This window comes from Python bivittatus, unplaced genomic scaffold (genome assembly GCF_059951505.1).
Source record: "Python bivittatus isolate LINGU-HERP-01145 unplaced genomic scaffold, Pbiv_v1 ctg000840_np1212, whole genome shotgun sequence".
Taxonomy (NCBI): Eukaryota; Metazoa; Chordata; class Lepidosauria; order Squamata; family Pythonidae; genus Python; species Python bivittatus.
This window is the reverse complement of record NW_028277113.1, coordinates 5,059,910-5,074,779: the sequence shown is the minus strand read 5'-3', so window position 1 is coordinate 5,074,779 and position 14,870 is coordinate 5,059,910. Positions and strand designations below refer to the sequence as shown.

General features: G+C 37.0%; 1 protein-coding gene across 1 annotated transcript in view; it reads left to right on the top strand.

The window, feature by feature from the left end:
- The window catches only part of CDH10 (cadherin 10), a 142,594-nt gene that overhangs the window by 28,128 nt on the left and 99,596 nt on the right, over window positions 1-14,870 (top strand). The window contains exon 2 of the mRNA XM_088130720.1: window positions 13,499-13,858. Coding sequence (XP_087986846.1) covers window positions 13,628-13,858 — 231 coding nt within the window. The 5' untranslated portion in view covers window positions 13,499-13,627. The remainder of the gene's footprint in view (window positions 1-13,498; window positions 13,859-14,870) is intronic.

Below are 14,870 nucleotides of genomic sequence, written 5' to 3'. Positions count from 1 at the left end.
AGAAAAGAGAAAAAGGAAGAAGAAAAAGAAAAGAGAGAATATATAGGAAAAGAAATATATAAAGAATTCCAACCTTCATCACAACAAGTAGAAACAAATTTAATAACTCTTCACCCCCTAGAAGGTTAAACAGATAACTGTTCATCCTATATCTCATCCCTTATCTATAAGCAAATTCATAAAACATCAACTTTTCAATTCTGGTGTCAGCAAAAAGTCCATAAAGGGTTGCCAGAACATTGCAAAAAACAAAACAAACAAAAAACAAAAATAAAAACAAAAAAACCCCCTTCCTTTTACTTCTAACAGTCTTAATCTTTAATTCAATCAAATATTGTCATAGGATTTGATTTCTCTTCAATTCTTTATCCCATCACACAGATTTCTTCAAGGCTTTAACAAGCCTTTTTTGTACAGTAGATCCAATAAGAAAACATTTTCCAGGTCATTCTCATGGTTTATCATTTGTATTTCCCTTTTATTTTTTAAAACTTTAGGCAGTTTCTTTTGTATTTCCAGTAAAGTATCCTTTTCCAAATCATTCTCTTGGCCTGTCATTTGTAGTTCCACATTCTGTGTTTTCTCTATTTTACCAGATAAAATTTGTTCCAATCTGGTATTCCTTCATTAACATCTTTTAGACATAGTCTGTCCGTTGAAGCAGACATCATTACTGACAGTGTTGATATTGTAGTTATTAATTTCTTGCTTTTTTCTTCAAAGGTCTCCTTTGATATTTCCAACATTATAACATTCTGTATCATTCTGTAAGCCCCAGGATTAACTGACATCAGGCTTTGTATTTTTTTTTCCTCTGCTTAAAATCTTTAGTCCCCTCTAGTATCCAGTTTCTAAAATCATCACTTATCTTTTGTTATGACTTGCAATTGCCAGGATAACCAAAATAAGTCTGTTTCCCATGAGAAATTGTTTATTTTTATAGTTAATTCCAAAATCTTATAGTAAAAGTCAATATTCCAAATTTAACTGGACTCTTAATCCATTTATAACTTTCTTAGATTAAAATCTTATTTAGTTTTTGCTGTTTATTTCAAATTCTTCAAATTCTTAAGCTTGTAATTAATTTTTCTTTTGTTCAGAGTTGAAGATAAACTCACCTCATTAAGACTTTTCAAACCTCTAATTCTGAAGGTCTCTAATAGCTTTAGAAGAGTTTAGGCAATTTCTGAAAGTGATTAGAATGTGAGTTTGCAAACTTAGTGTCCTTTAAAAGGCTCCACCATTGCTGTGAGCAAGATGGCTCATTCTGTCATTTCCCAGTGTTCAAACCCACTGAAAACCACTGTCCTGTGGTCTCCTCGTGAGGAACAGCCATCTGGAGCACATGTGGGCAATCTCCCATCCTCTCCTTATCTGCATTCTCTCCTTATCCAGAGAGGTGCTGAGGAACTAGTCTACTGGTTAAGACTAAGGTTCCTTGGTCTTAGCCGCAGTTATCGGCTCCACTTTTGCAGAGCCGTTTTCAGTTTGCCGTACCTCCCCCAGAAGGAACCAATTTTTCACCCATTTGATAGCAGTCATTTAGTGAAAAAGACATAGATCGTTGATGGAGGACATCCTTTTGCATGCTCAATCCCTGACAATTAAGGAATCTCAGAATGGATAACCTCCACTATTCAAAGTTTTTCTGTTCTTTGTTCAGTATTCTTGAAACAGCCCACATAGACCTGGGTGATATAATTCCTTCCTTCCCTCTCTGCCTTCTTTCTTCCTGTCTGGTTATACCATGACACCTTTGGCACAAAAAAGAAATTGCATATTCATATTCTGTATATGTAGGCTTGATCCATGCCCTTCATGGTTCCTTTAGAGTACTAGGAAGAATGTGAGCATATAGAGATTGTCAGCATGCCCTGGGGAAGGGTGTGAAACCACCTGTCTTGCAGGAGACAGTGATGCACACTTTCCTGAAGAAACTCCCTGGATCCAACCATGTTGACAATTTCTGTCCAGTGTGCAATTCTCCTTTTCTAAGGAAGGTTGCTAAGAAGGTAGTAGTGAATCAGCTATGAAATTCCTAGAGGAAATGGATATTTGCATCCTTTTTCAGGCAGGATTTAGGCCCAGTATGGGACAGAAACTGTGTTGGTTGTTTTGGTAGATGAGATACATCTTGATCAAGATAGGGTGTGTGTACCCCTCTTAATTGCATTAGACCTCCCAGTACCATTTGATACCATTGTGCATGGTATCTTCTGGTTCCCTTGTAGTAGTTGAGAGTTGGGGACACTATTTTTGATGATCCTGCTCCTATCAGAACAGAGGATTTCAGTTGGTGGTCATGTGGGAACAGTAGTCAAATACTCAGGGGTCAGTCCTCTTTCCCATGCTATTTAACTTCTACATGGGGGAAGTTGTTAGTTCATTCAGGGTGAGTAACCAGAATAACCAGATAACACCCAGTTATATATCATCACCTCAAGCTGATTCAGACATGCCATGGAGATCCTGAATTAGTTCCTGTTTATCATCAAGTGTCTTAGCAATCCAGTAAAAATTGTCCCAGCAGTTACCCTTCACAGAATTGTGCCCCTCTGAAAGAATTGATTTGTTATAAGGAGGTATTTGTAGACTCCTGGCTCCTGGTGGAACAACAAAAAGAAACTATGGTGAGAGAGGATTTTGCCCAGCTTCATCTGGTGAGCCACTTATGACCCTACCTTGACCAGCATACCTCTACAGTCTATGCCCTGATCATAGACTACTATAATGTACTCTACGCACTTTTGTAGATAACCTAGAAGCTGCAAGTGGTCCAGAATGTGGTGACAATGAGAAGGTTTGAAGTCATTGTATTGGTTACTGGTGAGCTTCTGGACCCAAGTTAATATGTTGGTCATTACCTTTAAAGACCTTCATTAAAGCTTTAAAATAATATATCAGGCAGTGCCTTGCCAAAACAAAATCTGCCCAGCCAGTTAGAACACATAAGGCAGACCTGTTGAAGGTCCACCTCCCATGTGAAATCAGTAGGGCATAGACCAGGTTGACAGGACTTCTTGACGGTGTCCCCTACGTTATGGAGCACCTTACCTCCAGAGGTACAGGTGGCTCCAACTCCTTGTCATTGGGAAACAAGTGGCACTGTTTCAGCCATGTTTGGCCTGTAGTTTTGTTTGGAAGACCATCAGAGTTAGTTGGGTGTTACAATTTTAAAAAGCAATTAAAATAATATTATATTTTGAATTATAGCATGCCATCCAGAATTGGAATGGGGTGGCCAATAAATATTGTTAAACAAACAAATAAATATTAAATTTCCTAAGCGAGCAGCAGCATACACCATCGCAAAAGCATTGCTAAATACCAAACACGTCAAAGAGTAATAACCAAGTATAGTCTGAACCAGATAGGTGTGTATATGCTTTGAATGAGGGATTTAATGAGAAACAGTTTAACATTAAATGTAATAATAGTTGTGATTGGACTTTGGGGAACTGCTTGCCAGAGGCTAGGATTTCTGCAGTATCTTACCAGCTCTGTGCTCTGAATGGGAAGAACTAATGAGAAACAGCCTGGTAGAAAAGATAACAGAAGTATGCAATAGCTCTGGATGAGGAACAAAAGCTCAGAATGATTCAAAATGGCTGGTAGAGCTTTGAATTATGATAGTTGAGAAAACAGGATCTGTGAGAAAAATATCCGGCAAATTAACAGATACAACTGCCCAGGTTTATGCTTCTAAATGGGAAAATGTCATACTCCCCAAGTTTGTTCTTTTGCATGGCAGATGATATGCAGTCAAGCTAATTATGCATGCAGTATGGAACACGATGCATAGTAACAGTTCTGGAACAGCAATCATCATACCAGTCTGAAAATCTTCTTTTAATGGGTAACTGTCCTGAAAAACATTTTTTTTTAAAAAAAAAAAAAGTCTTTTCTCCAAGGTGAAACTGGGCTGGGCGTAAGCAGTTGATTTCAGTTGTTTCAGATCTGCAAAACATATTAATTTGTGATATAATATATGGAGAAGATGCTTCAATAAAACATTCAGAAAATCAACTGCTTTTCTTTTTCATTGAACAGTCTTTCAATAGCTTAACCATCTGCTGAGTATTATTAGTGTTTAAGATATAGTGACCCAGTTTTTACAGCTGATTTTGCTGCCTTTATTAAATTTGTTTTTGTCTTTCACATACTCACAATTTTATAAGCTTTATGAATTGTTCTGACAAGTCTATGGCTGTTGGGATCCAGATAAAACATGCCAGAGTTGGCCCAATTATATTAATGGGAATTAAATTAACTATGACTCATTTAATTGATTTCAGTGCCTTGGTCCCGGAATGTGATTAAGCGTGGGTCCTAATCAATATACAGTGAGAGGGACCTAAAACAGCCATTCTGATAAATATGACTGTTTCAAATATCTCCTTTTGTAAGTAAAAGGACTTTAACTACTCTGTATCTCTTGATTTTAATGGTAGAAATTTGCTTAACTTTCACTGAAATCTGAAGGCTGACCTGATGAATTTTAACTGGAACATCTCCCTATTTGGCAACTTTGAATTCAATGGGATTTGAAAGGTCTGCATTATAAAGTCACCGGAGACAAGATGCCCCTCTTTCAACAGTGACACCACTGATGTGTTTTTATATAGTATAATCTTTATATTTCAGGCAGCACCTCTTCCATTTGGAACAGTTCCACTTTTCTTTTTGAATGCACAAGATATATAGGCATTGAGCATTGTGCAGTCATGCCCTTGAGCTATATTTCTCTTTGCCCATAATGGTAAAAAGTATTTCTCAAAAGCGTGTATTTTAAAGTGACAATTTAAAATGCAAGTATAGCCAAGCGAGTTACCTTTAAACATAATATGAGTGGATATTTCAGCATTCAAATTATAGTAATCCCTGCGGGCAGGGGAAAAGTAGGTAGTCTTTTCAGCAGCTGATGTTGAATCTCAGTCAAGTGATATTTTATTCTCTAGAACAGTAATTCCCAAATGTTGGTGCTGAGAAGGGGAGGGAGGGTTGTTGATTACACAGTACCGGCTTTTTATTCCCACTTGTTAAACTGCATTAAAATAAATTAGTAATTATTTTTAAATGGCTAGTGCAAGTTAATATTGCACTTAAGATTGTTAATAGCTTCACAAGATTCATGCTATTGGATGACTAATATACAGAGCTGTGGAAAGGATAGTTATATATAGGCAGACAAAAGTATAAGACATGGTTCCCCTGAGGGGTGACCAGTGTGTGGACCACAGATATGCATGGATACACATAAAACATGCATAACCACTTTTTCCAAATAATGAGGACATTCCCTGATTTATTATTTATGCATTTCAGTTTCAAGGATCTACATTTTATAATAAGGACACTGTGCTGGAAAAACAAAGGGAGTCAAGTTTGGGGTTAGCCTTGAAAAGGAAAGAAAATGACTCTGGGGAAGAAGCCATTAAAGATAGCATTCTACATCCTCTTGCAGTTTGAATTCCACTTTTCAAAAAAAAAAAAAAAACCCACATAAGTTTTGAATGATTATAAAAACTGAAGAAGCAGTTTGTGATGGGATACGTTTCCTACTTTTTCTTCTAATAGATCTAACTGTATAGCAAACATTTTTTTTTCAGATTGGTATGTAATGCAGATAATAATTAACATCACAAGGGAATTGTGAGAATGAATTAATTAGCAAATACTCTGCACAGTTTTGATATTGTAAAGTATATCATCCATGCTCAAATCCCATCCATCCATCCATCCATCCATCCATCCAATCTTTAAAAAAGGAAAGATATCAGAAGGATAGATATAGAATATAGATACATATAGGATATTTATAGGATATCTATATTTCTCCTGATCTCTTTTCTATTTGAAAGAGAACTTTTTCTTGGATTACCTTTTCAAAACAACCTTTTACAAAATTGAGACCTTGAAAAATACAAATGTCTAACTACAATTAGGATAACATATGTTAACATTTTCAATTACTGTACAGTTAAAGGCTCCCTATTTCCTGGATCTGGGCTCCCCCAGGTCGTGAAAGTGGCCAGGGAGGTGACCTGGGGTTGGGTCCATGCTGTAGTGTCAGCCTCTTTGATGTATGGGGCGGTGACCCTAACCTTGAAAGAGGCGGTGATGCACCCCTCCTTAAGAGGCCTTCTTTGGACCCAATGGTCTTCAATGACTACCAACCAGTCTCCAACCTTGCCTTTTTGAGGAAGGTTGTTGAGAAGCTGGTTGGTCTGCAGCTGATGAGAACCCTGGAGGAAATGGATTCTCTCAACTACATTTCAGTCTGGGATTTAGTGCTGAGATAGCTGTACGGATGGTGGAGATGCATCCATCCTTGTGCTTCTTTATCTCTCGGCAGCTTTTGATACCATCAGCCATAGTGTCCTTGATTCTCAGTTCCCACAGACAATCAAGAAGAATGTCATGTTCAGTGGTATTGAAGACCACCAAGAGATCCAGCAGAACTAGTAGAGTCACACTTTCCTTATTTAAGCCCTGCCATAGATCATCAGTGAAAGTGACCAATGTGGTTTCTGTCCCATGCCCAAGATAGGACCCTGATTGAAAAGGATCCAGATAATGTATTTCTTCCAGAACTGATGTTGTATGACTGCAATGGGCAGGTAGTAACTATTTCATAGAAAATCAAACGAAGATGGAAGGAATATACTGAAATTCTATGTGGTAGAGATGTCAACATCCTAGATACTTTAAAAAAAAAAAATCTCTATTTCCAAGTACCTCTAGTACTAGAAAAAGAAGTTAAATTAGCTCTCCAGTCATTACCAAGGCTAAAGGAATTGATGGAATATCTACAGAAATACTGTATAGCAAGCAACAGAGAAAGAATCAGTAAAGGCTATGTCAGCAAATCTGGAGAATGACACAGATTGTAAAAGGACAGTCTATATACCAATATCAAAGAAAGAAGTCTTAAGAGTGTGTGCAAACTATTGTACAATATTCTTAATTTCACATGCTAGCAAAATAATACTTACGATTGTTCAATGTAGATTATAGCTGTACACAGAAAGGGAGATGCCAAATGTTTTAGAAAAGGCTGAGAAACATGAGACATTATTGTTGATGGATGCTAGTTAATTCAGAAAGCCAAAGAATATCAAAAAGAAGTCAATATGTACTTCATTGATTATACAAAGGCCTTGGATTGTGTCAACCATATCAAGTTATGGAATGTGCTTGGGCAAATGGGAATCCCGGAATATCTCACTGTCCTTATGCAAAGCCTGTCAGATCAGGAAGTCAGAGTCCAGACGGAACATGGTGAAAGAAATTGGCTCCAGGTCGGCTGTATATAGAGTCCTTGTTTTCTTTGTATACCAAAGGTCAAATAGGCTTCCAGCTGCCTTCCAGATTACTGGGAAATTACCCAAATACTATATGGAAACCAGTTAGATCATCAAATGCCTGGGGTGGATCAGTCTTTCCTTTAAAGGCACTATGAAGTCTGATGTAACATAGAAAAAACCGGTCAGCCACTCTATTTGTTAAGGTACTTCTAAGGAATCTTGACCCCCTTAAAATGTATGCCATTATACTTTCTGGATGCCAACATCATTTTTTTTTTTTTAATTACAGTTCCTAAGTTACTGTATCTAGTTTTTCATAGTAAGCTAGCAATGATTCTTACATTCTTTCTGGAAATTTATTTGGAATCTCTTATGAGACACATCTTTCTAGAAGGTGCAGCCCTAACCTCCTAGCCTCAGATGTGCACTTTGGCTACTTACATTTCTGATAATTTACCACTTTTTCTGTGACAACAGTAGAAATTATAAGAGATGGACTTGCCATTCCTAAATAATGTGATGGGGGGGTGAGAGAGAAAGAGAGAGAGATGAAAGCTGTTGTGCTTATATCTTGCTTACATCTCATAGCCATTTAGTTGGCCACTGTGGCAACTAAATGGATGCAGGGCTAATATCCCTTTGGTCTAATCCAGCATCAGTAATTAACATTTTTATCATATTTCTTCCTCAAATCACATGCTACAGATTTTAGAATGTTCCCTGTATAACTCAAGATAGAATGAGGAGGAAACTCACTTTTCAGTGTCAGAGACACAATATTGCTAAATATCTATTGCTTGATAATACAGAGGTGCTATTATGATGATGATTTCATCTCTTGTGGGCTTCTGGTGGACATATTCTGATCCAGCAAAACTAATGTCCTGTTCAGTCTGTACCATTTTCCTATAATTTATCCACAATTCTTTTGTGCCCAAATTTTAATTGCTATCTTCAATGACTTGTCTAATATACAGTTTACAGTAATCGCAATACTATTACAATCCTGCTTAATAAGTAGCAATTATAAAATAATAATAAATATTGATCTGTAATGATTAGTTGTGCACATGTACAAATGAATTTTTAATCTCCTTAATTTCTAGGATCTGTGCTGCAAATCTAGAAAGGCACAGAATTTGTTGGAACCCTGAGTTCTGATCTTCAAATCAATCCAAGAGGGACAATTCAGGTAGTTTTACATTCGAGCTGACAAAAATTTAATTCCGTAAGCAACCCTTGAAGTAATAAAGTGAAAGCCTTTTGGAAATATTAAAAAAGAAAAATGTGCGTGTGGGGTAATGATTTTCCTGGAAGAATAAATATTTAAGGGTTCATTTGGAAGACAGTTATTTTCAGTATGGGATGCTGGGTGTACCTCATCTGTTGGCATCTGTGTGTATAAGAGAACTTAGTTGTAGTGCCACCATCTAATTAGCAGTAATGGTTATGCTTGGACTGTAATAAAACAACTTTGTTATACTTTGAGGGAGTGCATTATTAAATCACAGTCTCCTGTTTCTCGGAGCTTTAGTTCTTCATGCCTTGATGAATTGATTCTGCTCTCTGAAGCTGCAGGGTTTCAGCCTCAGCAGACACTCCAAACGCTTGATGAGCTAATGGTAGGTTTTTAGATGCTTGCCAACTTTTTGCCCCTTCCCTTTCACTAATAAACCTGGTAACTTGCTGACATGGAGAGATAAAGACAGAGAGAGTAGTCCTGGAGATTTAATATTTTACCTGCCTTGGAGGGAAGAAATGCCTTTTTAGAGACATTCAGTGTCATTCAGTGGAATTCTTACCACAAAGCAGGAATTCATCCGAAGGGCATGAGAAATGTTGAACCTGTTCATGCAGTATTAATCTAGACTGTTGACAACATACTAGTGTTCTACCAGCATTACACAAAAGAGGAGGAGAGGAAGAGGAAGAGGAAGGAAGAAGAGGAGGAGGAGGAGGAGAAGGAGGAGGAAGAAGAAGAAGAAGAAGAAGAAGAAGAAGAAGAAGAAGAAGAAGAAGAAGAAATTTGTCAATCTAACGGGAAGCTGCTATTTCAGACACCTTTTTATTTTAGTGGAAAAATGTATATTGATCATAAATCTGAGATATAGATATGGATATAGATATGTAGACATGTGCTGAACAACCTTTTCACCACTGCCAATCGTATATAGCAAGCACATTACAAAACAATTTTCTTTTACTGATGTACATAATAACTTTTAATAAATATACTATTTAATAATTAGCTTGCAGTGCTTTGATGGATACCAGAGGCCACGTTGAGAGTAGTCTAGCATGTCAGCAGGTAGTTAAATTTGATTAGGCATGTCTTTGGTATAAAAATTCACTGATGTTTTAGAGCTTTCTGTAAAAAAAAACTCTAGGTCATAGATGGAGGGTTTTTTCCTTTGTTGTAATTTATTTTTTCATTGTAAATACCCAGACTCCTTGTGATATAGGTGGTATGCTGTAATAAGTTGTAATGAATAAATACCTCCATAATCATTCAGTGGCTTCACTGCTTACATTGTCAGCCTCCAATTTCCACCCACATTAACCAGAGAAATAAGCCTAAAATATCTGATAGTATCCTTTACCTTGTTTTTTTGGGGGGGGAGGATTGAAGGTGTCAAAATATCGTGGGCAGATGATAGGGTAAGCCTTCCAACTGCATTCATGTCACCTGATGGTGACAATGATTCAATTGGTATGATTAGTCATGTTCACGCTAGGTGTGTTACTGGAAAATGATCAGTAACTTCAGCACTTTCTTTACAATGCCTACATAGATTTTCAGGCAGTAAGTTTTCAAAATTTACTGTGACTGTGAATATTATAAACTTAAGGGAAAAAAAATAAAGTTCTTGAAATGTTGAAAGGCGATATAGAAGTGGTTGAGAGCTTATCTGAAGTCTGTCAACTTCTCTCTCCCTCTCTCCCTCCCTCCCTCTCTCTCTTTCCTCATTTGAGTTGGTTAATCTGTTGACTTCACAGAAGCTTGCAGAGGGTTTTCAAAATAGAACAAGAGTGACTGCATATTCAAAACATTCCTTTTCTTTTGGCATTTCTTAAACTAAATGAGTGTAGTACAGTTTAAATTAAGCACTTCATTGGCTTTTCCCTGTTAATGCAGTTTTCATTTGTGCAGCAGTGTTCCCCACCTGTCTGCTCTTCCGATGAGAAATAGCTGGTAAATAACTGATAAAAATAACTGATCCTAAAGTCATATACATATTTCAACCATTTTCAGTCTCACACACAAAATCTTATTAAGTGCACAGATCTCATACACGGGCACATACATACATATTGTCTGTCAATGCTGTGAGGTAGAGCAGATCAGGAAACTGACTCCACAGGAAGAAAATGATAATGCTTTATTGAGATAGGCTATAGCCCAGTGTTTCTCAGCCTTGGCAACTTTAAGACGTGTGGACTTCAACTCCTAGAATTCCCCAGCTAGCCATGTTGAAGTCCACACATCTTAAAGTTGCCAAGGTTGAATAACACTGGGCTGTAGTAATGGAATCTTGCAAATCTGCTTGTTCTTTACCTTGCCTTCCTCTTGTATCCTAGTGAGTCAGGGAGGAGCCAGCCTGAGTCTCTTCCTAACACTGTCCCCTTCCCCAGGGCTTAAGAAAGACTTCTGCCCTTGTTATTTCTGTAATGGCTTCTGAATATCCCCTTCAAGACCATCTACAGTATGCTTCCCCTTTCCAACAGGAACAGGTAAAGAGGAGGAGGAAAAAAGCAGGATGGAGATGAGATGAAGAGATGACTGGGTAGAGAATGAAGAAGATAGAAGAAGCACTGTTTAGATATTACAAAAAGGGATACATTCACCAGGCAAGTAGTCCCTCCAAAAAGCAACTCATCTTGCGACTGTTTTTTTTTTTTTTTTTTTAAGTTATCTACCATTTATACTAAAATGTCTGCAGTTATTTAACCTTCCCAGTCCACTTCTAAGCCTTTCCTATTACGGAATTTTGGAGGGATAAAATCATCTTCTTAGACTAGAATTCACTTATATATTTCATATTCTACATAGTGCTAACCTAAAGAAAATTCACAATTTATAATGACTCTTGTATAGTAACTCTTATTACTTTAAAAGTTTTTGAGAGCAATGATAACCCTTTGAGCCTTGTAAATGCATTGCAGTTCTCATTACCTTAATTCTTTTATTGCACAAAAAAAGATACTGATGCTGAAACTAGGTGATTAAACAGTCTTTGTTCTTAAAGCAGTAAACTGTATTCATGCAGGATTCTCAAAAGGGATAGGTAAAGGGTGGAGGGAATGGAGAGATTTACTCACTATAGCAATCCATTAAGCAGACTTGTATGCCAGATCTGTGTACATATGCTAGTTTTGTAATTTCAACACATTCTATCCAAGCTTTTATTCTATTAACCTAATTTAACAAGAAGGAAATTCAGTAACAATAGCTAACGTTGAAGCATTATTTCCCCAGAGAAAGTTAACAATACTTCAACATCAGGTAAGAATGTGTGAAGAATGGAATATACCTTCGTACAAAGAAAGCAGGGAGGAAAAAGTCCTATGTCATATACAAACAGTTCAAAACTCACTCCATTTGATGAAAAAGAAGAAGGGGGGGGAGTAGAGTTGGTAGTAGTTCCTATGGCTGCCTATGAAATTTGAATATTCATTATTTGCTAAGGATAAGCATTAAAAGTCTTTTGCTTCTTATTTAAATTTAGCTAGCTAGCTATAAGTCAATCAATCAGTCTGTCAATTAATCAAGGGAATGCTTCCCAAGAGCAGAAATTTTGACTGGATATATGTTAGATCAAGTGGACAACTAACAGAGTGCCAAAAATGGTAGTTTTGGGGAGTCCGTGTTCTCTGAGCTTGGTTGGTCTCGTCTCTTCTAGTGCTTTTGTTAAGAGCTATGGAGAAGATGCTGTTTAAGGTAATAAATTATTTATTATTCACTATTAGGTTTTTAGTGATTTGTTATTGGATGTTACTGTCTATGCTATATGGACGTTTTTCTTTGAACATATTTTTTAAAACATAGTTGGTATTGTTCAGTTTTACTTTTAAGTAATTAGAACAATTAGATAAGAAAGGGCATTGTAATCAAGTTCTCATTATCTCCTGCCAGCAAGACCATTTGTACATTTTGCCATTGGGGTTCAGAAGATGCTAATATTACATCATATATATTACAGCTTCCTTCTCCAGGACTTTTTCCCCCATATAACAGAGCAAGGAAACCTTTTGCTGAGGTTTTTGAGAAATGATATAAACCAATGAATAGCTGACTTCAGTAGACCAATGTAAAGCATAATTGCATACATAATTCTCAATCAAAAGCATGTATAGCTAATTGTCTGTTTTTCTGTTTCTAGAGAATGTGATTCTCTGTTCCTAGAAATTGTTTCTTGTCATGTTGTTCTTCTCATGCATATGATGTCTTCTTTTGCCATTTAAAACACTCTGGAAAACGAATACTCTACCATTTCTGTAATTTCTAAAACTGTCTTTAAGTATTTCTTGGTGACAAAATTAATAAATTACTGGTTGTTTCTCAAGTCAAATCAGGCGGAAAACATTTTTGTTAAAGGCTATAGTAAGAGTCAGTTTGGTGTAGTGATTAAGGTAGCAGGGCTAGAAACTGGGAAACAGGAAGCTCTGGTCCTGCCTTGGGCACAAAAACAGCTGGATGACCTTGGGCCAGTCACTCTCTCTCAAACCTAGGAAAGAGGCAATGGCAAACCATTTCTGAAAAACTGCCAAGAAAACTTCAGAAACTTGTTCAGGCAGTTGCCAGGACTCAACACTGACTTGAAGGCATCAAAGGGGGCAGGGGGAGGCTATAATATTTAATATTTAAATCAGCGGTACAAATCCACTAATCTACATAATGAACATTCTAATAGACATTAAACCTGAAAGACAAAGATGAGGAGCTATATGAGGATGGAAGGAAAACACATTGATCTGTGTAGGGTGGAAGCAACTTCATACTACATTCATGTTTTACAAAACTTGGATTTGGTGACAGTTACTAATAACCATTATAATTATATCGACGTGTTTGGGGAGAAATAATCAGTTTTATATAATATTTGCAGCTATGGTGCCAAGAATAATTGAAAGCTAATGCACAGCAAAGGAATATATCTGAATCTATATATTATTTTTCTGTTTGCTTTAAGGTTTTGGATATGCACCGACTACAGATGGGCCGTTTGTTATAAACTGCACCAAGGGTGCACAAACAGCTTACTCTAAGAAGAGGTGTAATATTGAACTTGCAGTCAAAGGCACGTGTGAAGCTAAGAACTATGATAATACAGCAAATCTTACTGCTGGTGCTGCTCTGGGTATGCCTGCTACACCCTTGCTCGACAGCAATGGTATTCACTAGGACTACAGACCACCAGCCCCCAACTTTCAGAACTCATGGAGTAGGAAATGAAGGGAAAGTTCTGCACCGTCAGAAACGAGGCTGGATGTGGAACCAATTTTTCTTGTTGGAGGAATATACTGGGTCCGACTACCAATATGTAGGCAAGGTAGGTCTCATGAACTCTTTATTTTATTAATCCAATGCACTGCAGTGATTGGAATGGCAGGAAATCATCCCTGAGCACACTTTGGTTTGTTAAAAAGAAAAAGCACCAAAGCTTTGCAAATACTGTAGGAGCAGCAGGTTCATATACAAATGCTCTGCTGGGAGCAAACCAATTAATAATGTTGTTGCATTTCATATTGATGACATTATAGTTCCTTTAGGACTTGAGTTTTGAATCATAATGTCCATTAACATTATTCAATGCTCCGTCTTCCAATGTCACATCCTACCAATTTCTCTGAAATGCAAATATCCTCCACCTTCCAGTAGTGCCTCTTCCTCTGAAAGAAAGTAATTCTCACTAGCTAGTCTGATATAAAAATGATGTATGAAGCGGTGCATGAACTAGTGATTAAAAAAGTGTTTTAAATTCTGTGGAAAAGTAGATAAGATAGGACAAAGCCTATAGGAATTTTCACCTGGCTTGAATCTCTTGAATCTTGAGCTTAGAAGGTTGGCTTGTAATTTATTTATTATAAAATCTGGCTGTAATAGGTAGTGATTTATTGATTAATCACTCCCCCAGCAAACTTGCATGTCACCTAGCTTAAGTCATGTGATTCCACGAAAAGATGCAGTGGTTTAAAGAGGATGCAAACAAAAGCTACATTTGTGCCTCAGCCTATTTTAAAGTACCTTTCTGGAATCAAATCTTAACTACTGAATAGATATACTACAAATATACAAACTAGTTTGATAATTGCTCCAATCCATATATTGGTAGAGTAACTGTATACTGTAATATAAAGCAGTGAACCCATAAGATTACCATAACCCATAAATAATAGCTGTCCTCTCAGCCTTGTCCAGTGGCCCATCAAACAGAGGATCACCATCCTAGAATCTTGAAATGGTATTTAAGATTCTGTATCAAACATGCAGAGGTTCCTTGGAAGCAGTTGCTTCAAATGGGAAGGATTTTTGGACAGTGTGACATTTGATATCCATTACCG